Source organism: Trematomus bernacchii, unplaced genomic scaffold (genome assembly GCF_902827165.1).
Source record: "Trematomus bernacchii unplaced genomic scaffold, fTreBer1.1, whole genome shotgun sequence".
NCBI lineage: Eukaryota > Metazoa > Chordata > Actinopteri > Perciformes > Nototheniidae > Trematomus > Trematomus bernacchii.
This window is the reverse complement of record NW_022987313.1, coordinates 2,076,315-2,100,089: the sequence shown is the minus strand read 5'-3', so window position 1 is coordinate 2,100,089 and position 23,775 is coordinate 2,076,315. Positions and strand designations below refer to the sequence as shown.

Sequence of the window (23,775 nt, the reverse complement as noted above, 5' to 3'; positions counted from 1 at the left end):
TCAAAAGTGTCTTTCCTCAGCTGACACGCAGAGTCAATAATCAGAGCCCAAAAGATAAGAGATACTATGTTTGTAGTCAGCTGTCAAGTAGATTATATTTGTTTTAAAACAATTCATAGCCTCTCTTTTTTGTGTTTCATATCTATTTTATTTAAAGGTATATGTATGCATAAGGCTGCCAACAAAAAAAAACTGTATATGACAGGTGCAAAAACACATACACACACTTAAAGGTGGGGTAGGTAATTTTGGAGAAACCAGCTCGAGTGCGCTGGAATTTGAAAATACACAACCGGAAAAAATCTGCCCCTTCCTTACAGAGCCCCTCCTCCAACACACACGAACGCGCACGTGACCAATGAGGGCACGAGATAAGTTTGTGCACAGATGGAAGGCTGACAGGCAGGTAGGCGGGCCGGCTAAAATGATTGGTCGTGCTTTTTACAGTATTACGGCTTCCACAGATGACATTTTTTAATGGATTTTTTGTCAAAGCACTTAAGATATTCATTGCTATCGGGATGTTAAGAGCATTCCATGGAATATAACAAAAAGTGTATCTCGAGCCGGTTTCTCAAACTTACCTACCCAACCTTGAAGTGATACCTAATATATATATATAAAAAAAATAATAATAAACAGTATTTGTATAGCACCTTTCATGCAAGATGCAGCCCAAAGTGCTTTACAGTAAGACAAGATACAAAATTAAAAGTGAGGAACATAATTAAAAACAAGTTATAAACAAACAGAAAGAGTCATATGACAGAACCATAAAACAATAACACATGAACAGTGATACCACTAAAATAACCCTAAATTAAAAGCTTAAATTAAATTAAAAAGATAGTTAATTTACTTAATTTAAATTCTAACGGGGTTTGCTGTTCTAAGAATATATGCGGAAGAGGATTATGGCCACATGAACACATTCTTTTGGGGATGTGAAACTTGAAGGGAAACTACTAGGGCGCGTCCTGGGAGGGCACAAGTCTGAGGGGGTATTTAAGGGTGGGCAGATTTCACAGCAACAGACTTCAGAGTGTTATACTGTGGATCTATCTGCAACAGATTTCCTTTTCTTGAAAAAAGGAATAAGAAGAGAAGATGGAGGCAACTGACGGTCCTTATGAGTACTACGACTACGACGAGTCAGAGAATCGGAGCTCCATCATGTGTGACTATTCTGAGTGGTCTTCGTCATACTCTGTTATCCCGGTGCTGTACATGCTTATTTTCATCATCGGCCTCTCTGGAAATGGGGTGGTGATCTTCACGGTGTGGAGAGCTCAGGGTAAGCGGCGAATAGCTGACTTCTACATTGGTAACCTGGCCCTGGCTGACCTCACCTTCGTGGTCACCCTGCCTCTGTGGGCCGTCTACACCGCCACGGGCTACAACTGGCCCTTCGGAGTGGCCCTGTGCAAGATCAGCAGCTACATGACACTGCTCAACATGTACGCCAGTGTCTTCTGCCTCACCTGCATGAGCTTCGACCGATACCTGGCCATCGTTCACTCCCTGTCCAGCACTCAGCTGAGAACCCGGGGCCACACCAGAGCCTGCCTCACCGCCATCTGGCTGCTGTCCGGTCTCGTGGCTGCCCCCGTTCTGATCTTCCGCACCGCCAAGTATGATCCAACCAGCAACCGCACCTCCTGCACCATGGACTTCAGCCTGGTGATGACCAAAGTGGAGCAGGAGAACTTGTGGATCGCAGGGCTCAGTATCTTCTCCTCAGCTCTGGGCTTTCTTCTGCCTTTCCTGGTTATGATGTTGTGCTACGGCTTCATCGGCTGCACCGTCACCCGCCACGCCAACACCCTGCGCAAAGAGGACCAACGCAAGAGGAGGCTGCTGAAGATCATCACCATGCGGGTAGTGGTGTTCGCCGCCTGCTGGATGCCCTTCCACATCGTGAAGAGCGCTGACGCCCTCTCCTACCTGGAGCTGTTTCCGGCCAACTGTGCATTCCTGCGCTTCCTGCTGCTGGCTCATCCCTACGCCACCTGCCTGGCCTACGTCAACAGCTGCCTCAACCCCTTCCTGTACGCCTTCTTCAACCTGCACTTCAGATCCCAGTGTCTCTGCCTGCTGAACCTCAATAAGTCTTTGCATGCTAGCCCGGCCAGCCCCCTGTTGTGATGCCCCTGTGGGTTCATCTGGAGAGGGTGTGGCTGTGCTGTGTCCAGCCTTGATTGCAGTAACTCAGGGCACCTGGGTCCGGTGCCCTGCAGCTATTTAAAGCCTCTCTGCTCCTCTGTTTCTCTCTGCTTTTTCCAGCCTGTCCTCCTACAAAAAACGACCATATAGGCTGATTGTTCAAGCCCTTATTATGACCCAGAGACACGTTTTAAAGTGTATGACCACTAGACGTGCTCTAGTTGTCGTGTAAGAAACAACATGCTCCCGTTGCAAACGCTCCGGTGGGACGTTTATTCACAAATAACCCTCTCTGGAAAATCCTAAATTGTGGAATAGTTTGGCCATTAACCTGTTAAGCCCGAGAGACCCCGGTACCGGGGCACTGCCGCAACATCTTGCAGGAAACAGTGTCTGAGGGCATGTTCATTTAATAAAACTATGAATGTTTTATATCCATGTAACGGGAAGAAACTCATCTAACTGATCTTTTTTTTTTTTTTTTAAAAGAAAACCCACAATGCTAACACTGAGCCTCTGAATTAGCAACGAGCTAAAAATGGTAACACCTTACTGCACCAAAAAAGAAGCCTTAACAAAAGGATTGGACCACGAAAAGCACACGCTATGGACATGTTTCGCCGTAGGACAGCTGAGCATGATGACCGTTATCACACCCAAAGAACAGCAATGGTACGTTCATTAAATCACATTAATACTATCTAATGTAGGATTTATGGAGTTATGTAGGGCTAATTTGTGTCTTTGTATGTATTCCAGATATGCGAATACTACGGAACGCGTCGTGTCCCGCGCTCTCTCTGGGTGAACAATAAAACCTCGGCCTGGTGGGAGAAGGTGGTGCACTGCCAATGTACACCAATGTGCAGTGGATCAAAGTGGATCTTTTCAACTCCTCTGTATTCGCCTGGAAGCAACGTTGGGGAGACGCAACCTAAAAAAATCGCCACGGGGCAAGACACGCGCACAGCCCTTGAGGCATCTGAACAGCATGGAAATTGTAAATTGACAATAAAGCTGATCTTTTGTACAGTGCATTTGGTTCTCTCTTTTATTTACCACAGTCAACAGACATAATTACAATAGTGCAGACACATCTTAGTGCAAAGATAAAATGTCAGTATCAAAACAGTACTCATACTGTATATTTGTATATTAATATGAGTATATTATGTTAAATGTGTGTTAAAGACAATGGGATGAGGTTGAAAGCTCTTTAAAAAGCTTTTGTATACCATCTTTACTGTGATAAATACATACATGTTAAGCTTACACACACACACACAGGTTAGTCTGTGTACCGCTGCACTGCTGCTGGTTTAAACAAAGACAATCATGATGCTAGTGCCGTGCATGTCGGTTCTCTTTTATTTATCAGCAGCAGATCAATAAGTGTCAGTAGTATCAAAACAATATAATAACAGTGGCAATATATATATATATATATAATAACAATAGGTAGGCTCAGCAGCAGACACACCTTAGTGCAAAATTAGGTGTCAGTATTAATAACAGTGGCATATATATATAATCACAATAATACAAAATTAACTGTCCCAGGTGTAGGCAAGTTGGGGTGAAGTGTCTTGCCCAGGGACACAACGACATCCTGACTGCAGTGGGGTTTGAACCTGTGCTCCCCTGATCCGAACACCAACGCACCAGACCACTGCACCACACGCCACTCAACAAGTCATTGTACAGTTTATCAAGTTTTTCTTAATTTTTGTATTGAAGGCCTGTTGGATTTAATCAGCTCGCTTAGCACTGCCAGAAGCCCAGCCTGAAAGGTATTTTGTTGCTCCACCTCGATTCCTGGGCCTTGTGTGAATGCAGCAGCCGTTCGTCGTGCATCTCCTTGGCACGCAGGTCCTCATTCTCCTTGCTGACCATGGCACGGCGGTCCATCGCCATGATGGTGTCAAGGAAGCTGTCATCGCGTGCCCACTTTCCTATGGTGAAATATGCAAGATACAAGATCAGTTTAATCGCAACAACGAGACAACATTGTCCAAATACCGGAAGGGGAGCAGCCCATAACAGAGAGCCCCCCACGTCAGAGTCATCACTGTGGGCGATCTCCACCTCTGAGTCTGTCTCTGCAGGCACACAACAGGAGGAACACGGGGAACACCTTTGATTTGACTATTAACATTTTAAATGGTGAAGGCACTAGCAATTGGGGGATGGAGGGCTCTCAGGACATGATAGGGAGGCGTGTGGCGCAGTGGATAAGTGCATTGGTGTTCGGATCAGGGGAGCACAGGTTCAAACCCCACTGCAGTCAGCATGTCGTTGTGTCCCTGAGACACTTCACCCCAAAGTGCTCCTGTGGGGATTGCCCACAGTATTGAGTATGTAAGCTTTGGATAAAAGCGTCTAACAAGTGACATGTAATGATTCAAAAAGCTTTTGGCGGCCATATTGAATAACAAACCAATGTGGTTTACTTGTTATCCACAGTTTAGCCGCTAAATGTTTTTTAGCAATGCTTTTCTTTGTGCTCCACATATCTATATGTATAAAGTGTGTTTTCACCTCCGTTCCCTCCTGTTTGCTGCAGTATGGCAGCAGCGGTCAGGATGGGATCCTCTGTGATCAGATAGTAGTCCTGATGGTGTCCGCTGACCGGGCGCAGGGTGTGGAGCTGCCTACTCTCAGCGGGGGGGAACTGAACGTGGAAACTGTGTTTCTCTGAGGGATCCTCCATGTAGTCTGAGAAGCCTTCTGAGGAAACAAGGTCAAACTATTTAGGATAATACTATGACAAGGAACAATGTTTAGGCAGTAAATAGAATTTCAATTACATTTCTACTTAAATGTGCAAAAATATTAGAACATCAGTCTTTGTGGCATGCAGGTAATCAACTGTTTAAGCTTTTACCATTAACATGTAGAATGAATGTTGCAAATGACTTGAAATTATAGCAACTACAATGTATTGTTAGAGGTAAGAATACAGAGGTAGCATTATGTCCAGCTAGCATGCTAATTGCTAACGTTATATTATCGTTTTATCCCGGAGGGGAAAACTAGTTTCTAATCCTGAGAGAAACACCTCGCCTGAAACACACGATTAGTGCCATGAGTTAGTGAAGCAAATTACAGAACATTGCACACTTATTCACAAGTCAAAACGTGTTCATAGCGGGCACGGCTGAGAATAGCTAGCTAGCTCGATGTTGTTAGCCAGCTTGGACCTAACGTTAGCAAGTTCTAGCATGGCTAGCTCGATCTACTGAGCAAATAAAAGTACATCTAAGACCAGTATTGTGCAGATTAAAACAGTGCAGTGCATGTATTTTATTTTACCTTCGTAGTCGTCCCGACATGACTTTGTCAGGTCTGCTAACTTTGCTGAGCCACGGAAACTGCATTCAGTAGAAGCTTCTGCCGAAGCGAGCAAATACAATGGCCACTTCCAAAAAAAAATTCAGAGTCAAACGGGCGTGGTTTGCATTCCGCACAGCCAATCAGACGTACAAACTACTTTCTCCCACAACAGTCCCTGCTCTCTAGCAAGGACTGAAACGCGGGTCTGACGAACTAATTTGAGCTACTTTAGTTCCTGGGGCTTTTTGGTGTGAACGCAAATATATCGTAGTTCTGATGAACTATTGTGGGAAAAGTACACCAAAGTACTCCGGTGTGAACGCACCTATTGTGTGTATGAAAAAATCATCACATCAAAAGTGTCTTTCCTCAGCTGACACACAGAGTCAATAATCAGAGCCCAAAAGATAAGAGATACTATGTTTGTAGTCAGCTGTCAAGTAGATTATATTTGTTTTAAAGCTCCCATGTCATGCTTTTCCGGTTATTACCCGTCCCCTTGTGTGTTATGAAGGTTTTTATGCATGTAAACGGTGTGCAGAGTCAAAACCCTCAAAGTACACCCTGTAGCGAGTAAAACTCTAACACAGAAAATACCTCCCCAAAACGCCTCGTTGGAGATACGTCACTGCCCATTTGAGTCTTCCATTTAGTTCCGGGTACCGCCTGATGTCATGCGGTACCCGGAACGAAATGGACCAATCCCGAAGAGCTATGGCCACACCAGCAGCGGCGTGTTCCTCCAGAGGTTCGAAGAACCGGCATTTCACAGACGAAAGCTTCCAAAACATTGCCCAGTTTGAGGCCGGATATGCACAGCTTGTTTGGACCGTTTGGAGCAGGGGAAGATCCGGGTACACAACCTGTAAGTTTGCATTGTTATTTGTGTATTTATCAAACAAGACTGTTTAAATGTGTAAACTGTGTTGGACTGCTAAGCCATTGACACAGTGCTAACTGTGCTAACTAAGTTGCTAGAGTTTCCATATATCAACTCTAATATCAGCAGATGGCCTTGCATACATGTATCTCATAGCAGGAGAATGTGCATTCACACACAAAATACCTATTGACAGTATACTCCGGGTGATTTGCCGTGCGGTCAGTCGCGAAACGTAATTACATTATAGCTGGCGTAGCGTGTATGCAACCGATCTAACACACGGAGCTAGAGCTAGGTTTGGTCGGAAAAACATTTTTGTGATGCTACGTTGCTAGCGTTTAAATATATCAACTACAATGTCAGCAGATGGCCTTACATGTTTGTCATGGCAGGAGAATGTCTGCAGTCACACACACGGAATACTCATACAGTATACTCCGGGTGATTTACCGTACATTGTGACAGTACATATACTGCATGTATAGCTAACGAGGCTAGCTGTATGCTAGCGCAAAACAATGTATTCATGCAAGTTACATTGTATGACAGAACGTAGCAGAATACCCGTATACGATTGCAATTATAAACACGTTATTGCTAGCCTAATATGAACCACTAGCTTTTGTTCATAGTAGTTTTATTACACTGCATTATAGTTGCCTTTCCTCCAAGCTAACGTTCATATCGTGTTAGCTACCAAGGTAAACAAAGCTAGGTTAGCATATTAGCAGGCAAGCTGTTCATTACACTCCTACCACAACTACTACTAACGAATCTAAAACAACTAAGTTTCTCTAATATTTTGTGATTTGCATTTGATTTCGTCCAGCCAGATCCTGGCGGACAATCCATGACGGGGACGGGACTTCTACTACTACTGAGGCCTCGTGCTAAAAGGCACCGCACCGGCTGTGCGCAGGCAAGATGCGAGGAGGAATGGATGATATACCGTGTGTATATATGTATATTTATGTTCATTTTGTACATTTCTAAAAATAAAGTTTAATGGAAATACTTAGTAGGCCTATCCTTTCTTCCCTGAATTATTTGCCCCTATAACATATCATTCATATATAGCAAACCATGATTTGATTTCTCATCAAACAGTAGTAGTTTATTACAGGTAAAAATAACTTACTCTTTGTTATGACCGGCTCGTAGGCCACAACGGAAAGGCAAGGAGACATACACGAGTTTACAAAACCACGGCACATTTATGTGGGAAATGCAGAGATAGGTGGTCGAGGGGAGAGGAGCGCTGAGTTCGTCCTTCTGCAGCCGCTTTGGAGAGAGACTCCGGGCCGCTGGGATTAATAGCACCGGCTACGGAGGTGTCCGTGATCGCGCTGATTACCCTCTTCAGCTCCACCCCACCGTAAGCCCTGCAACACACCTGCACAAAGGCCCTGGGGCCGTCACACTCTTCTATAACAACAGTTGTAGGTTCAGTTCGGTTAGTTAGTATAAAATATCAGCTGTACCGACGCCATTATTACACTGATGTTCCCCGAAAAAAGCGGGCGGAGCCTCTCTGGTGGTTGACTAATCAGAACTGAGTGGCCGAGCTGACCAATCGGAGCACACTAGGCTCACAGGGAGGGGGGGGCAAGAGCTCCAACGAGTCGTTTAGTGGAGAGAGTGAATACTGCTGAATACACATGCTTGACAGAGATGCTGTATGCGAAACCAATGTGAGTTTGGAAAATTGCACAGTATAAATCTATTTTAGTATACCTCAACAATGTAATTATGATCAGTGGAAATGGCCATGACATGGGCCCTTTAAAACAATTCATAGCCTCTCTTTTTTGTGTTTCATACATATTTTATTTAAAGGTATATGTATGCATAAGGCTGCCAACAAAAAAAAACTGTATATGACAGGTGCAAAAACACATACACACACTTAAAGGTGGGGTAGGTAATTTTGGAGAAACCAGCTCGAGTGCGCTGGAATTTGAAAATACACAACCGGAAAAAATCTGCCCCTTCCTTACAGAGCCCCTCCTCCAACACACACGAACGCGCACGTGACCAATGAGGGCACGAGATAAGTTTGTGCACAGATGGAAGGCTGACAGGCAGGTAGGCCATCCAATCATTTTTGCCGGGTTTTTGATTGGTCGTGCTTTTTACAGTACTACGGCTTCCACAGATGACATTTTTTAATGGATTTTTTGTCAAAGCACTTAAGATATTCATTGCTATCGGGATGTTAAGAGCATTCCATGGAATATAACAAAAAGTGTATCTCGAGCCGGTTTCTCAAACTTACCTACCCAACCTTTAAGTGATACCTAATATATATAAAAAAAATAATAATAAACAGTATTTGTATAGCACCTTTCATGCAAGATGCAGCCCAAAGTGCTTTACAGTAAGACAAGATACAAAATTAAAAGTGAGGAACATAATTAAAAACAAGTTATAAACAAACAGAAAGAGTCATATGACAGAACCATAAAACAATAACACATGAACAGTGATACCACGAAAATAACCCTAAATTAAAAGCTTAAATTAAATTAAAAAGATAGTTAATTTACTTAATTTAAATTCTAATGGGGTTTGCTGTTCTAAGAATATATGCGGAAGAGGATTATGGCCACATGAACACATTATTTTGGGGATGTGAAACTTGAAGGGAAACTACTAGGGCGCGTCCTGGGAGGGCACAAGTCTGAGGGGGTATTTAAGGGTGGGCAGATTTCACAGCAACAGACTTCAGAGTGTTATACTGTGGATCTATCTGCAACAGATTTCCTTTTCTTGAAAAAAGGAATAAGAAGAGAAGATGGAGGCAACTGACGGTCCTTATGAGTACTACGACTACGACGAGTCAGAGAATCGGAGCTCCATCATGTGTGACTATTCTGAGTGGTCTTCGTCATACTCTGTTATCCCGGTGCTGTACATGCTTATTTTCATCATCGGCCTCTCTGGAAATGGGGTGGTGATCTTCACGGTGTGGAGAGCTCAGGGTAAGCGGCGAATAGCTGACTTCTACATTGGTAACCTGGCCCTGGCTGACCTCACCTTCGTGGTCACCCTGCCTCTGTGGGCCGTCTACTTCGCCACAGGCTACCACTGGCCCTTCGGATTGGCCCTGTGCAAGATCAGCAGATACATGATACTGCTCAACATGTATGCCAGCGTCTTCTCCCTCACCTGCATGAGCTTCGACCGATACCTGGCCATCGTTCACTCCCTTTCCAGCACTCAGCTGAGAACCCGGGGCCACACCAGAGCCTGCCTCACCGCCATCTGGCTGCTGTCCGGTCTCATGGCTGCCCCCACTCTGATCTTCCGCACCACCATGAATGATCCAACCAGCAACCGCACCTTCTGCTTCATGGACTCCAGCCTGGTGATGACCGAAGTGGACCAGGAGAACTTGTGGATCGCAGGGCTCAGTATCTTCTACTCAGCTGTGGGCTATCTTCAGCCTTTCCTGGTTATGATGGTGTGCTACGGCTTCATCGGCTGCACCGTCACCCGCCACGTCAACACCCTGCGCAAAGAGGACCAACGCAAGAGGAGGCTGCTGAAGATCATCACCATGCTGGTAGTGGTGTTCGCCGTCTGCTGGATGCCCCTCCACATCTTTAAGAGTGCCCTCTTCTACCTGGAGCTGTTTCCCGCCAACTGTGCCTTCCTGCGCTTCCTGCTGCTGGCTTATCCCTACGCCACCTGCCTGGCCTACGTCAACAGCTGCCTCAACCCCTTCCTGTACGCCTTCTTCGACCTGCACTTCAGATCCCAGTGTCTCTGCCTGCTGAACCTCAAGAAGTCTTTGCATGCGAGCCCGGCCAGCCCCCTGTTGTGATGCCCCTGTGGGTTCATCTGGAGAGGGTGTGGCTGTGCTGTGTCCAGCTGTGTCCAGCACAGCCACACCTGTTTTCTGAAATGCTGTTGTGTTTTGTGAAACTATTAGTGCACACAATTCCCTAAAATCCAGCCTGACACTTTGGGTTTCTTTGGAAACTTTCATTTAATATAAAGTTTTGTAACTTTAAACGATTTTTTTGGCTGCACTGCATGGCTTTGGACTGACTTAATTTAAATCATTTTACACCATGCAAAGCCCTTAATATTTGCTTGCCTGTGTATATAGAAAATAGGTCCCAAAATAGTAATACAAATATAACATTACATTATTTGACCACAGGAGGCTTTTGAGTTTTATAATTTTATTTCATAGTCTTTATTGATTTATTTCTTTACATGTGCTTTGCATTACTTTTATTTTTGTATTGGTAATCATACTCAATTTAGTTGTTCATTTGGCATTTTCTTAAGTGATACCTAATATATAAACAAATAATAATAAACAGTATTTGTATAGCACCTTTCATGCAAGATGCAACCCAAAGTGCTTTACAGAGTAAGACAAGATACAAAATTAAAAGTGAGGAACATAATTAAAAACAAGTTATAAACAAACAGAAAGAGTCATATGACAGAACCATAAAACAATAACACATGAACAGTGATACCACTAAAATAACCCAAAATTAAAAGCTTAAATTAAATTAAAAAGATAGTTAATTTAAATTCTTACGGGGTTTGCTGTTCTAGTAATATATGCGGAAGAGGATTATGGCCACATGAACACATTTTTTTGGGGATGTGAAACTTTTTATTTTTTATTTAGCAGAACTAAAGTCAAAATTATATGGAAGCCTGTTTGCGCCACAGGAAAAAAGAATCAAAATCCTGTAAGTCATAATTATGAGTCATATTTCTTAAAAAGTATTGGTGCAGTCGACTGTTCCTGAGCACTCAACTCTCCTCCGGCCGCAGATTGAGACCAATGTATGTTTTTTAGCTCGAATGACGGCGCTTATCGAACTGTTTTTTTTGTTTGTTTTTTTTCTCACATTCACAAAATATTTTTTTCATGTGGCCCTAATCCTCTTCTGTAAATATATGATGACAATTTCTCTCACACATTATGAAAGAAATTCAAAATGTGATCAAATAAATCTCACCTAAATTATATTTTTGGAAATTATCTTCAGTAAAAATAGAATAGAAATATAATGTACTACTTTAACTAAAGGTTGTTAAACATATATTTATTTCGTTTTTGGTTCCTACCTGGATAAACATGTTCAGACATGAAAAGAAAACAGAGTTAAAAATGTAAATAGTGCAGCTCATCAGCGTGCTCCGGTGCCAGAAGGACTCTGAATTGATATTGTAATGGAGTAGTTCATGAAACCTGTCATGCCCAGGCTTGACTCATCAAATTTCACAAAAGTGAAACAAACCTCTGCAATAATATCTGTGGGAAGTTAGAGGGCAAAAAAGATTCCGTTTTACAGTTTAATTGTGTACTTGGAGATAAATGTAACACATTTTTTTTGAATGAAATGTGAGGAATAATCCTAAAAAAATACTATTATTACCAGAAAAAAATCATTTAAACCCATATTGCATGTATTTTAGTGACTCCACTATGCATTATGTTGAGTACTAATCAAATTAATGGAAAGAGAAGTGGAGGAGGGGAGGAGGGGAGGGGAGTAGGGGGCGTCCTGGGAGGGCACAAGTCTGAGGGGGTATTTAAGGGTGGGCAGATTTCACATGCAGCAACAGACTTCTTCAGAGTGTTATACTGTGGATCTATCTGCAACAGATTTCCTTTTCTTGAAAAAAGGAATAAGAAGAGAAGATGGAGGTAACTGACGGTCCTTATGAGTACTACGACTACGACGAGTCAGAGAACTCCATCATGTGTGACTATTCTGAGTGGTCTTCGTCATACTCTGTTATCCCGGTGCTGTACATGCTTATTTTCATCATCGGCCTCTCTGGAAATGGGGTGGTGATCTTCACGGTGTGGAGAGCGGCGGTGTAAGCGGCGAAAAGCTGACTTCTACATCGGTAACCTGGCCCTGGCTGACCTCACCTTCGTGGTCACCCTGCCTCTGTTGGTCGTCTACTTCGCCACGGGCTACCACTGGCCCTTCGGAGTGGCCCTGTGCAAGATCAGCAGCTACGTGATACTGTTCAACATGTACGCCAGCGTCTTCTGCCTCACCTGCATGAGCTTCGACCGATACCTGGCCATCGTTCACTCCCTGTCCAGCACTCAGCTGAGAACCCGGGGCCACACCAGAGCCTGCCTCACCGCCCTCTGGCTGCTGTCCGGTCTCGTGGCTGCCCCCGTTCTGATCTACCGCACCGCCAAGTATGATCCAACCAGCAACCGCACCTCCTGCGCCATGGACTTCAGCCTGGTGACGACCAAAGTGGACCAGGAGAATCTGTGGATCGCAGGGCTCAGCATCTTCTCCTCAGCTCTGGGCTTTCTTCTGCCTTTCCTGGTTATGATGGTGTGCTACGGCTTCATCGGCTGCACCGTCACCCGCCACGTCAATACCCTGCGCAAAGAGGACCAACGCAAGAGGAGGCTGCTGAAGATCATCACCATGCTGGTAGTGGTGTTCGCCGCCTGCTGGATGCCCTTCCACATCGTGAAGAGCGCTGACGCCCTCTTCTACCTGGAGCTGTTTCCCGCCAACTGTGCATTCCTGCGCTTCCTGCTGCTGGCTCATCCCTACGCCACCTGCCTGGCCTACGTCAACAGCTGCCTCAACCCCTTCCTGTACGCCTTCTTCGACCTGCACTTCAGATCCCAGTGTCTCTGCCTGCTGAACCTCAAGAAGTCTTTGCATGCGAGCCCAGCCAGCCCCCTGTTGTGATGCCCCTGTGGGTTCATCTGGAGAGGGTGTGGCTGTGCTGTGTCCAGCTGTGTCCAGCACAGCCACACCTGTTTTCTGAAATGCTGTTGTGTTTTGTGAAACTATTAGTGCACACAATTCCCTAAAATCCAGCCTGACACTTTGGGTTTCTTTGGAAACTTTCATTTAATATAAAGTTTTGTAACTTTAAACGATTTTTTTGGCTGCACTGCATGGCTTTGGACTGACTTAATTTAAATCATTTTACACCATGCAAAGCCCTTAATATTTGCTTGCCTGTGTATATAGAAAATAGGTCCCAAAATAGTAATACAAATATAACATTACATTATTTGACCACAGGAGGCTTTTGAGTTTTATAATTTTATTTCATAGTCTTTATTGATTTATTTCTTTACATGTGCTTTGCATTACTTTTATTTTTGTATTGGTAATCATACTCAATTTAGTTGTTCATTTGGCATTTTCTTAAGTGATACCTAATATATAAACAAATAATAATAAACAGTATTTGTATAGCACCTTTCATGCAAGATGCAACCCAAAGTGCTTTACAGAGTAAGACAAGATACAAAATTAAAAGTGAGGAACATAATTAAAAACAAGTTATAAACAAACAGAAAGAGTCATATGACAGAACCATAAAACAATAACACATGAACAGTGATACCACTAAAATAACCCAAAATTAAAAGCTTAAATTAAATTAAAAAGATAGTTAATTTAAATTCTTACGGGGTTTGCTGTTCTAGTAATATATGCGGAAGAGGATTATGGCCACATGAACACATTTTTTTGGGGATGTGAAACTTTTTATTTTTTATTTAGCAGAACTAAAGTCAAAATTATATGGAAGCCTGTTTGCGCCACAGGAAAAAAGAATCAAAATCCTGTAAGTCATAATTATGAGTCATATTTCTTAAAAAGTATTGGTGCAGTCGACTGTTCCTGAGCACTCAACTCTCCTCCGGCCGCAGATTGAGACCAATGTATGTTTTTTAGCTCGAATGACGGCGCTTATCGAACTGTTTTTTTTTTTTTTTTTTTTTCTCACATTCACAAAATATTTTTTTCATGTGGCCCTAATCCTCTTCTGTAAATATATGATGACAATTTCTCTCACACATTATGAAAGAAATTCAAAATGTGATCAAATAAATCTCACCTAAATTATATTTTTGGAAATTATCTTCAGTAAAAATAGAATAGAAATATAATGTACTACTTTAACTAAAGGTTGTTAAACATATATTTATTTCGTTTTTGGTTCCTACCTGGATAAACATGTTCAGACATGAAAAGAAAACAGAGTTAAAAATGTAAATAGTGCAGCTCATCAGCGTGCTCCGGTGCCAGAAGGACTCTGAATTGATATTGTAATGGAGTAGTTCATGAAACCTGTCATGCCCAGGCTTGACTCATCAAATTTCACAAAAGTGAAACAAACCTCTGCAATAATATCTGTGGGAAGTTAGAGGGCAAAAAAGATTCCGTTTTACAGTTTAATTGTGTACTTGGAGATAAATGTAACACACTTTTTTTGAATGAAATGTGAGGAATAATCCTAAAAAAATACTATTATTACCAGAAAAAAATCATTTAAACCCATATTGCATGTATTTTAGTGACTCCACTATGCATTATGTTGAGTACTAATCAAATTAATGGAAAGAGAAGTGGAGGAGGGGAGGAGGGGAGGGGAGTAGGGGGCGTCCTGGGAGGGCACAAGTCTGAGGGGGTATTTAAGGGTGGGCAGATTTCACATGCAGCAACAGACTTCTTCAGAGTGTTATACTGTGGATCTATCTGCAACAGATTTCCTTTTCTTGAAAAAAGGAATAAGAAGAGAAGATGGAGGCAACTGACGGTCCTTATGAGTACTATGACTACGACGAGTCAGAGAACTCCATCATGTGTGACTATTCTGATTGGTCTCCGTCATACTCTGTTATCCCGGTGCTGTACAGATGGAGCCTCTTATTTTGGACCCCAGCATACAGCTTCCTGCCGACTGCCAGCCAGTTGCCAGCCAGTTGCCTGCCAAAGACCAGTATTCAGGAATGTTAGGCCCTCCCACTATTCTCCAATTTCAGGGTTTAACCAGGAGATGGCGCTATATATTAAATAACTAAGACTTCGTTTTTCACAATAGAAAATGCAGATATTATATAAAAAACTAAAGTTAAAATCTTGTTTTTAATGTCCCAAGAGCAATAACATCTTGTCACAAGCTTTTTGGAAGAAAAAGACTGACTCAAGAGACCTGTAGTTGACTAATTACAGGCCTCAATAAAGTTCTGCCATTGGTTGTGAAAAACAACGGTGGACATAGTGGAAAGTGAAATTGACATTGTCGAATTTAATAAAAATACAAAATAATGTATCTGTGTACGTGTTTTACTATGTGATCTGCACTTATCAAACATCTAATTAAGGCGAGACACCCCAGGTGAATAGGGTATTTTTAACTTAAAGATATCAGCTAAATATTTCTCCAGTTAATTACTTACAATAAGGCAATTGTTTTTTGTATTACAAGTTTTCTGAAATAGCATGTTTAAATATCCAAATGAACCATTATCTCATGAAATATGCGCATATTTTAACACATTTCAGGAACCGAAATCTGAACTTTGGATAAAGCCAGGATCAAAATTATTGTTTCATTTTGTAGTCATATTAGTATCTAAGGCTTTTACAGAAGGGATTTTGGATATCTCTTTGTATCACTCCATAAATCAGAAAATACTGTCAACAGCCCTAAAATATCAATTTTCACCATGTTTTTAGGTATAAAATGTTATATAATTCAGGCTATGAATTATATATGACCAAACCCTTCTGTAAAAGCCTTCATAATATTGATAGGAATATAACTGGAAGGTTTGGTGTATGTAACTGCTGAGTGATTCTACAATTTAGGGTACATTCCATGTCCATTGATGTCCATTGATGATAATTATAATTATTCTAACTATTTTCTTCAAAAATATCATATTTTGCCTATTATTGGAAAGCATGTTATAATATCACACAAACATTATGTGCATCCTATGCTTTATTTAGCTTGAAATGTGTCATGATGTTCTTAAATTGTCAGTTTTTGCTATGTCCGTTTTTCAGTTGAGGGTGTCTTGGATTCAAAATAATGAATAAAAACCATTAAAGTAAATTTAAAAAATGATTCATTTATTTCAAAAGTCTAAATACTAAAGAATAATAACATATTTTTAATTGATTTCCCCCTTTAAATAATTTAAATATCTTAATATATGAATGTCCGCAAAAGTTCTGTCAACTATGTTACTAACAGAACTTCCCCCTTTAACTCAAAAATTGTTTGTCCCAATACCATGTCACCAGCATCACATGATGCCATGTTCCTCTTTGGCAGACATTTTGAACACACTGTGGTGATTGTCCTCTACATTTTTACAATATTTTATGTATAATAGCACATGGTCAATTAATATACTCATTGACAATCAACAATGTTACGTACATTGTTATGGTTTACAATTGTTTAATGATTTTAATTCAATTATATGTGCAAATGTGATGTTAACCTGTTCAAGAAAATGACATGTGGTCATCCAGGCAAGGCCTACCATTGAAATGATGGGTCAAAATAGGGAAATTGTCAACTAGGTTACCTGTCAACTGAGTTACCCAGTACTGTAATAACTGTAGTAACTTAGTTGACAGGTAACCTAGTTGACAATTTGTACGACATGTAGACGTCATTACACATCATTATCAATGGAATTTTGCACTTCTGCCTTGAAATTAACATAGTGCTGATGGTTAATAATGTGTCCAGTCAACTATGTTATCTGCGTCAAATGTTTGACTTTCATTGTCAACTATGTTGCACCTCATTTTTTCAAATTTAAAATATCTAAAATAGTGCTTCTGATATCCTTTATAGTATAATGTATATCTACACAGGTTGGAGTTTTACATGACATCTCTTAAAACTATCAAAATGACCTGTATGGTAGTTTTATAATACAAAATATCCCTAAACTTAATGACAGTGCTGAACATATCACATGAAAAAACAAAACTTTAATACAATTATTTTTTAAACTTTAAAAAATCTTTGGATATATGGTAGAATAGACTCAAGAGCCTTTCAAATTTGATTTTACTTGAAGTGCAGGACTTAATCAAATGATTGTAATGACATCAAGTTTGTCCGTAACATAGTTGACAAACTGAGTAGTGAAAACATCCTTTCCCTTAAAATAAAAAAATATATAAAAATGTTTAAGCTTTGCAACTAGTGGATATGTTACACTGAGGAATATACTAACTTGAACCACTGATTGTTCTATCTATACATTTTATTTGGCATTAGTAAATAATTATGCACATTTACAGATATTTTACATGATATGAGTGATAACACGTGTTATAAGGGCTATTTCGCACAATAGGTGTGCCTTGAGATTTTTACTTGTCCTTTGGTGTGCCTTGGGCATAAAAAGTTTGGGAACCACTGCTGTAGAGAAATGTAAACGTTCACCATCCCCCACCCGCCTACTGTATGTTGCTTTTTGACATGTAAATGGTTAACTACCCCCCTCTGAGTGAATACCTGTTGTACCTGTCCGGGGCTAAGCCCATAGGACGATGCTCTGATGTCATCACCCTCGCACATTGGTCATATGTTTACAAAAAACGATGTTAACACTTTCTCGTTCTTAATATATGCTATATTTAGGGTCGATATGTGTTGAATTTACTTTAAAATAGCAGATCACTGTGATTCACTTCTCCGCGGCTGACAATTCACGAGCGTCTAACTCTCTCCCCCCTGTGAAGAGATATCACAGGGGGGGGTTGGGACACACACATTCCGATGGCCAATTCGTTTTAAACAAAGAGTGGGGTGGGGGCTGGTGAACGGTATGGTCAATGTTTGTAAACACTGTGACATTTTGACTTTATTTGATCATTTCAGTTAAAAACTAACGTTCATATTTCATATTACTGTTTTGCCTGGCTGGACCTGTAATTTACAGGAAAGGAGTGCACGCTACTAAAGAGACACGCTACCATAGAAACCAAACAATGGTGTTGCTGTATTGAAGTCTGAGTGGAAACAGTCATATTTGGAGCGTTATGTTAGAATGAAACAGCGAGGTCGTGACTCACAAAAAAAAAGTGTTACTTCACTAACTGTAAGCTTGTCACTCAGAGTAACCTACAGTTAACTTAACTGTTGGAAAAGAAAGATCAGAGTTAGGAGTGTGAACACACAGCTGAGAGCTGCCGTTTCATTCTGACTGTTTAAAAAACGGTAACAACGGACTATTTTTCTTAGCGGATGCATGTAAATTTAAATCAATACATAGAACTATGTTTTAAATCAATAAAAATATTTTCTAAATCCATAAAAGCATTTTAATTAATATTGGGAGTCATGTCGTTACTTTGTTGAGAATGTGGCCATGTAATAAGCGGGATAATTTGCAGCGACTTGGTCATTATGGGGAAAAATAACACCCAGGGATCAAGATCCCTCCGCGACGCAGAGGGATCAGTAATTTTTAGTGAATTACTGAGTTTAGGCACGTTAATAACATTTTAATGAAGTTGAATACAGTATATTCATATTTGTCAGTGATTTCATGTCAATTCGGCAAGGCAAACATAAACGATTAAATTAGGATTAAAAATCGAGAGCCGGCTGCTGTTCGTTACGGTAACCCAACTAGGACACTTGACACAGTGGCTTTTGGCAAAGCACACAAAGAAAACAAAAAAAACCGAGAGAGATGAGTTATTGTTATTACAACGTGACTTCACTATTATTTAACAACTATTTTTATTGGGTTCTTTTATTTGGGGTTAAGTACATTGTCAGAATAAGTGAGAAATGGATTTAACTTCTGTTAGACAGCTATCATACTGAATAAATATTTATGCAAAAATGTATGGCATTAATAATGTATATCTAATTACATTTAAAAATGTATGGCATTAATAATGTATATCTAATTACATTAACTGTGAATGTCTTTCATTTTATTTAAAATGAAATAAAATTACATAAAACATTTTCCATAAAAAAGTTGATTCAAGAACAAATCAGTACTTTTCTTATATGACTATTATTGCTAAATTTGAAAGGTCTTTACCAGCTTTGGAATTATATATATATATATATATATATATATATATATATATATATATATATATAGCACCTTCTGCCATCCCATCTCTACTGACATATGGATCTTAACAAAGATCCGCTATACATTAGTACCAGATATACTGTACACGGACATTTTAGTGAACCAGACCAGCTGTTTCCGCCGGGTCTTCGCTTCCCGGGCATCACGTTGTTTACAAGTGTGTTCAGATGCTAAATGACAAGTGCAAGTGACAATTGTTGTCGTCTTCTCTGTGAACGTTTTTTTCTCCGTTATTTTTGCCATTTTCAGATTTAAATTTCGAGCGGAAAGCTAACCAGGAAGTAATAATTACTTAAGCGGAGAACGGAGAAAGTAAACGTTACAGCAGGCATAACAACAGCCGGTGTTTATTTTATTATAATATATATCATTTGTTTTAAAGCTCAATATATAGTTCTATCCGTGACATATGGATCTTAACAAAGATCCGCTATACATTAGTACCAGATATACTGTACACGGACATTTTAGTGAACCAGACCAGCTGTTTCCGCCGGGTCTTCGCTTCCCGGGCATCACGTTGTTTACAAGTGTGTTCAGATGCTAAATAAAAGTTTAGCTTGTACTTTTGATACCCCGCCTCTCGGCACCACAACATCCAGTTTACTGTATTTCACATGAGCGATGTCGAACATTGAAAAGTCCTTATAAAATCTCTGTTATTAGATCAGTACTTTTCTTATATGACTATTATTGACTTGAACACTGAGAATGTATTTATTAACTTCAGACATTTGAAATATTTGAAATCAGATGAAAACAAACTGTAACGGACCCTGCCGTGTTATCTATGATTACTATGCCTTACTGTACATTCATAATTTCAGCCGGAGGTAGGTGGTAGGCGTTGCGGAGGAACAGATTGCGAGTGAGGTGCCTGTTCTAAACGAACTATTCCAGCTGTTATAAAGCATTAAATAAAAAGTAAGCAAGGAATACAGAATGTTTCGTTACGTAACTTTGTTGAGAATGTGGCCATGTACATGTAATACATGGGATCATTTGCAGCGACTTGGTCATTGTGGGGAAAAATAACACCCATCCTGATCGTTTCAATGAAGTTGAATACAGAATATTCATATTTGTCAGTGATTTCATGTCAATTCGGCGAACATAAACATCAATGATGATGATTAAATTAGGATTAAAAATCGGGAGAGCCGGCTCGTTCGTTTTTTCCGACTAAACATCTATTATTTAGAAGTTGATTTCACATGACTCCAGTGTGGAACCCCACTGCACCCCCTGGTGGATCAATGATCCATTGCAGCTGGCTTCACAATAATTAAATGTATTTATCATGGGGGCGGTATCAAGTCTGACTGGGGGCCGGCCGGCCATCACGGAACGTGCATGAACCGATCACGACCCTCGCACTTTAAACTGTCCAAAATAAGACGCTTCATCTGTACATGCTTATTTTCATCATCGGCCTCTCTGGAAATGGGGTGGTGATCTTCACGGTGTGGAGAGCGGCGGTGTAAGCGGCGAAAAGCTGACTTCTACATCGGTAACCTGGCCCTGGCTGACCTCACCTTCGTGGTCACCCTGCCTCTGTGGGTCGTCTACTTCGCCACGGGCTACCACTGGCCCTTCGGAGTGGCCCTGTGCAAGATCAGCAGCTACGTGATACTGTTCAACATGTACGCCAGCGTCTTCTGCCTCACCTGCATGAGCTTCGACCGATACCTGGCCATCGTTCACTCCCTGTCCAGCACTCAGCTGAGAACCCGGGGCCACACCAGAGCCTGCCTCACCGCCATCTGGCTGCTGTCCGGTCTCGTGGCTGCCCCCGTTCTGATCTTCCGCACCGCCAAGTATGATCCAACCAGCAACCGCACCTCCTGCGCCATGGACTTCAGCCTGGTGATGACCAAAGTGGACCAGGAGAACCTGTGGATCGCAGGGCTCAGCATCTTCTCCTCAGCTCTGGGCTTTCTTCTGCCTTTCCTGGTTATGATGGTGTGCTACGGCTTCATCGGCTGCACCGTCACCCGCCACGTCAATACCCTGCGCAAAGAGGACCAACGCAAGAGGAGGCTGCTGAAGATCATCACCATGCTGGTAGTGGTGTTCGCCGCCTGCTGGATGCCCTTCCACATCGTGAAGAGCGCTGACGCCCTCTTCTACCTGGAGCTGTTTCCCGCCAACTGTGCATTCCTGCGCTTCCTGCTGCTGGCTCATTCCTACGCCACCTGCCTGGCCTACGTCAACAGCTGCCTCAACCCCTTCCTGTACGCCTTCTTCGACCTGCACTTCAGATCCCAGTGTCTCTGCCTGCTGAACCTCAAGAAGTCTTTGCATGCTAGCCCGGCCAGCCCCCTGTTGTGATGCCCCTGTGGGTTCATCTGGAGAGGGTGTGGCTGTGCTGTGTCCAACCTTGATTGCAGTAACTCAGGGCACCTGGGTCCGGTGCCCTGCAGCTATTTAAAGCCTCTCTGCTCCTCTCTGTTTCTCTCTGCTTTTTCCAGCCTGTCCTCCTACAAAAAACGACCATATAGGCCGATTGTTCAAGCCCTTATTACGACCCAGAGACACGTTTTAAAGTGTATGTTGTTTCTTACACGACCACTAGAGGTGCTCTAGTGGTCGTGTAAGAAACAACATGCTCCCGTTGCAAACGATTCCCTACCGCTATAATTAATTTCTCCTCCATTTTTTGGAATATGAGGAAATGACCTGCGGTATGTCTCTCCCAGCATACACGCGGTTTGATTGGCTAGCGCTTGTACTGTCAGATTTGCATAGACGGGATTTGATTGGCTGATGCTTCCACCTCAGCTTCAAAAGTTGAACATTGCTCAACTTTTGAAGCCTGAGATGCCTGGAAATCTCCGCTTTGCTTCCCACAATGCAGTTCGGCGAAAAGTGAGGCAAAGTGACGTCACCCCATTCAAAGTAAATGGGCAGAAGCGTTGGAAGATTGTTTTAACGCTGCTGTGTGGACGGGCCGTAACTCCTATGAAAATATTCAAAAATGCTCAAATTTCCCATGTGTGCTAATAGTCCAGCCGTGAAGACATCTACGGGACAGTTTTGAGATGTCTTCAATTGCCGTTGCCATGGCAACACAATGCTCACCATGAAACACGGTTTTCTCATAACTTCAGTGAAAATGCTCCAAACGGCCCAAAACTTCACAGGTTTGGTAACGATGCAGCCATCAACGCATCTAAGCGTATTATGGGATGTCATCAAATGCCGTTGGCATGGCGACAGATCATTCACCATCAAGTTTGCAGTTCAAATATTCTGCTGCTTTTCCAAGCCTTTTTACTTTCTTTTCTTCTCTCATCACACATTCAAGCCCCCAGTGTTCATGTATCATTTCAATCTAAATTCTTCACTTTCTTCTTACACATTACATTTCAGCATAGCAGTTTAGCATCAGCTTTTCAGCATAAAGCATTCCCACTAGCAATTTCTTCAGGAATTGCATTCTCTAGTTATTATTATTCCGCCGGGTTTTTTGCGCCTCTTCTGCTCCCACATTCCACATCGCAGAAACTCCGTTCAAACATCAAAACATTCAGCTCGATCGGGAATCAATGGCTATTACTTTTCTCATTCATAACTTTCATAATTCTTTCTCGAGATACATCCCATAATTCATCACATTTTTAACATGGAAGTCAATGGAGAAACTCTTCAGACTTGAAAAATCTTCATGCGAATTCAACTGCTAACTGTTCCTTCATACTTTCACTCAGAAACCTCATTCCAACTTTAAAATGTTACACATCTTTCTGACATTATTCATATTAAACAACTTTTAAATCAGATTCATACTTTTAGAAATGTTAAACATTGTTCAGACCTTGGTAAAGAGGCCTTCTTCAGATTTTAACATTAGTGTGTATTGCGCAGCTCGTTAAGGCTAGAGTGCGTGAAGTCACAGCTAAAGTGGAGGACAGCTTGAAATTTGCCTTCATATATCTTGTTTTAAACCTGCCATAATTCCCAAACCCTACACTCCTGAGACATAATTTTTCATGAAAAACGTAGGAAAACATCTCGTAACTTGAAAAATAAAATAAAGCAAAAATAATTAAACAAAATGCCTCGAGGGCATGAAGTGACAAAAACGTTCAACATGTCTCCATTAAGGCCCATTGTAAATTCAGGCTGATCTTTCCTCACAGCAGCAGCCGCACACCTTTAGTCCCCAGCTCCACGGGAACCCATACGGCAAAACGCATCGGAGTAACGCAAACGCAACCGCAAAAAACCTTCCGCCCACACGCAATATACACCGGATTGTGTCAAGCTCCACGAGACGGCTCCGTTTACATCCAACCGCTGGAGAAGCTGCAGTACATATGCCGAACCTGTACGTGGCGCTGTAACTTCCTCCACAAAAGCAGCAACTTCCTCCACAAAAGCAGCGAAGAAGAATGGTTGTCATGGCTGCACTTCTGTTTATTCTCCGCGGTGGGGGCACATCCATGGGTGGGGGCCGAGGGAACCGCGCAGAGTTTTTCGC

The 23,775-nt window shown here is 41.8% G+C and overlaps 2 protein-coding genes and 2 pseudogenes across 2 annotated transcripts; all 4 read left to right on the top strand.

The window, feature by feature from the left end:
• Positions 1-1,017: 1,017 nt before the first annotated feature.
• Positions 1,018-2,457, top strand: LOC117478675 (apelin receptor B-like). Its single transcript, XM_034125615.1, has one exon. It carries the CDS (start codon positions 1,108-1,110, stop codon positions 2,143-2,145), a length of 1,038 nt encoding a protein of 345 aa, XP_033981506.1. The 5' UTR covers positions 1,018-1,107; the 3' UTR covers positions 2,146-2,457.
• Positions 2,458-9,083: 6,626 nt separating this feature from the next.
• Positions 9,084-10,401, top strand: LOC117478691 (apelin receptor B-like). The gene has a single exon (XM_034125616.1). The coding sequence runs from the start codon at positions 9,174-9,176 to the stop codon at positions 10,203-10,205; it is 1,032 nt and encodes a 343-aa protein (XP_033981507.1). The 5' UTR covers positions 9,084-9,173; the 3' UTR covers positions 10,206-10,401.
• A 140-nt stretch (positions 10,402-10,541) lies between these two features.
• LOC117477193 lies at positions 10,542-13,089 on the top strand (annotated as a pseudogene).
• On the top strand, positions 13,087-21,669 carry LOC117478729 (annotated as a pseudogene).
• The last annotated feature ends 2,106 nt before the right edge of the window (positions 21,670-23,775 follow it).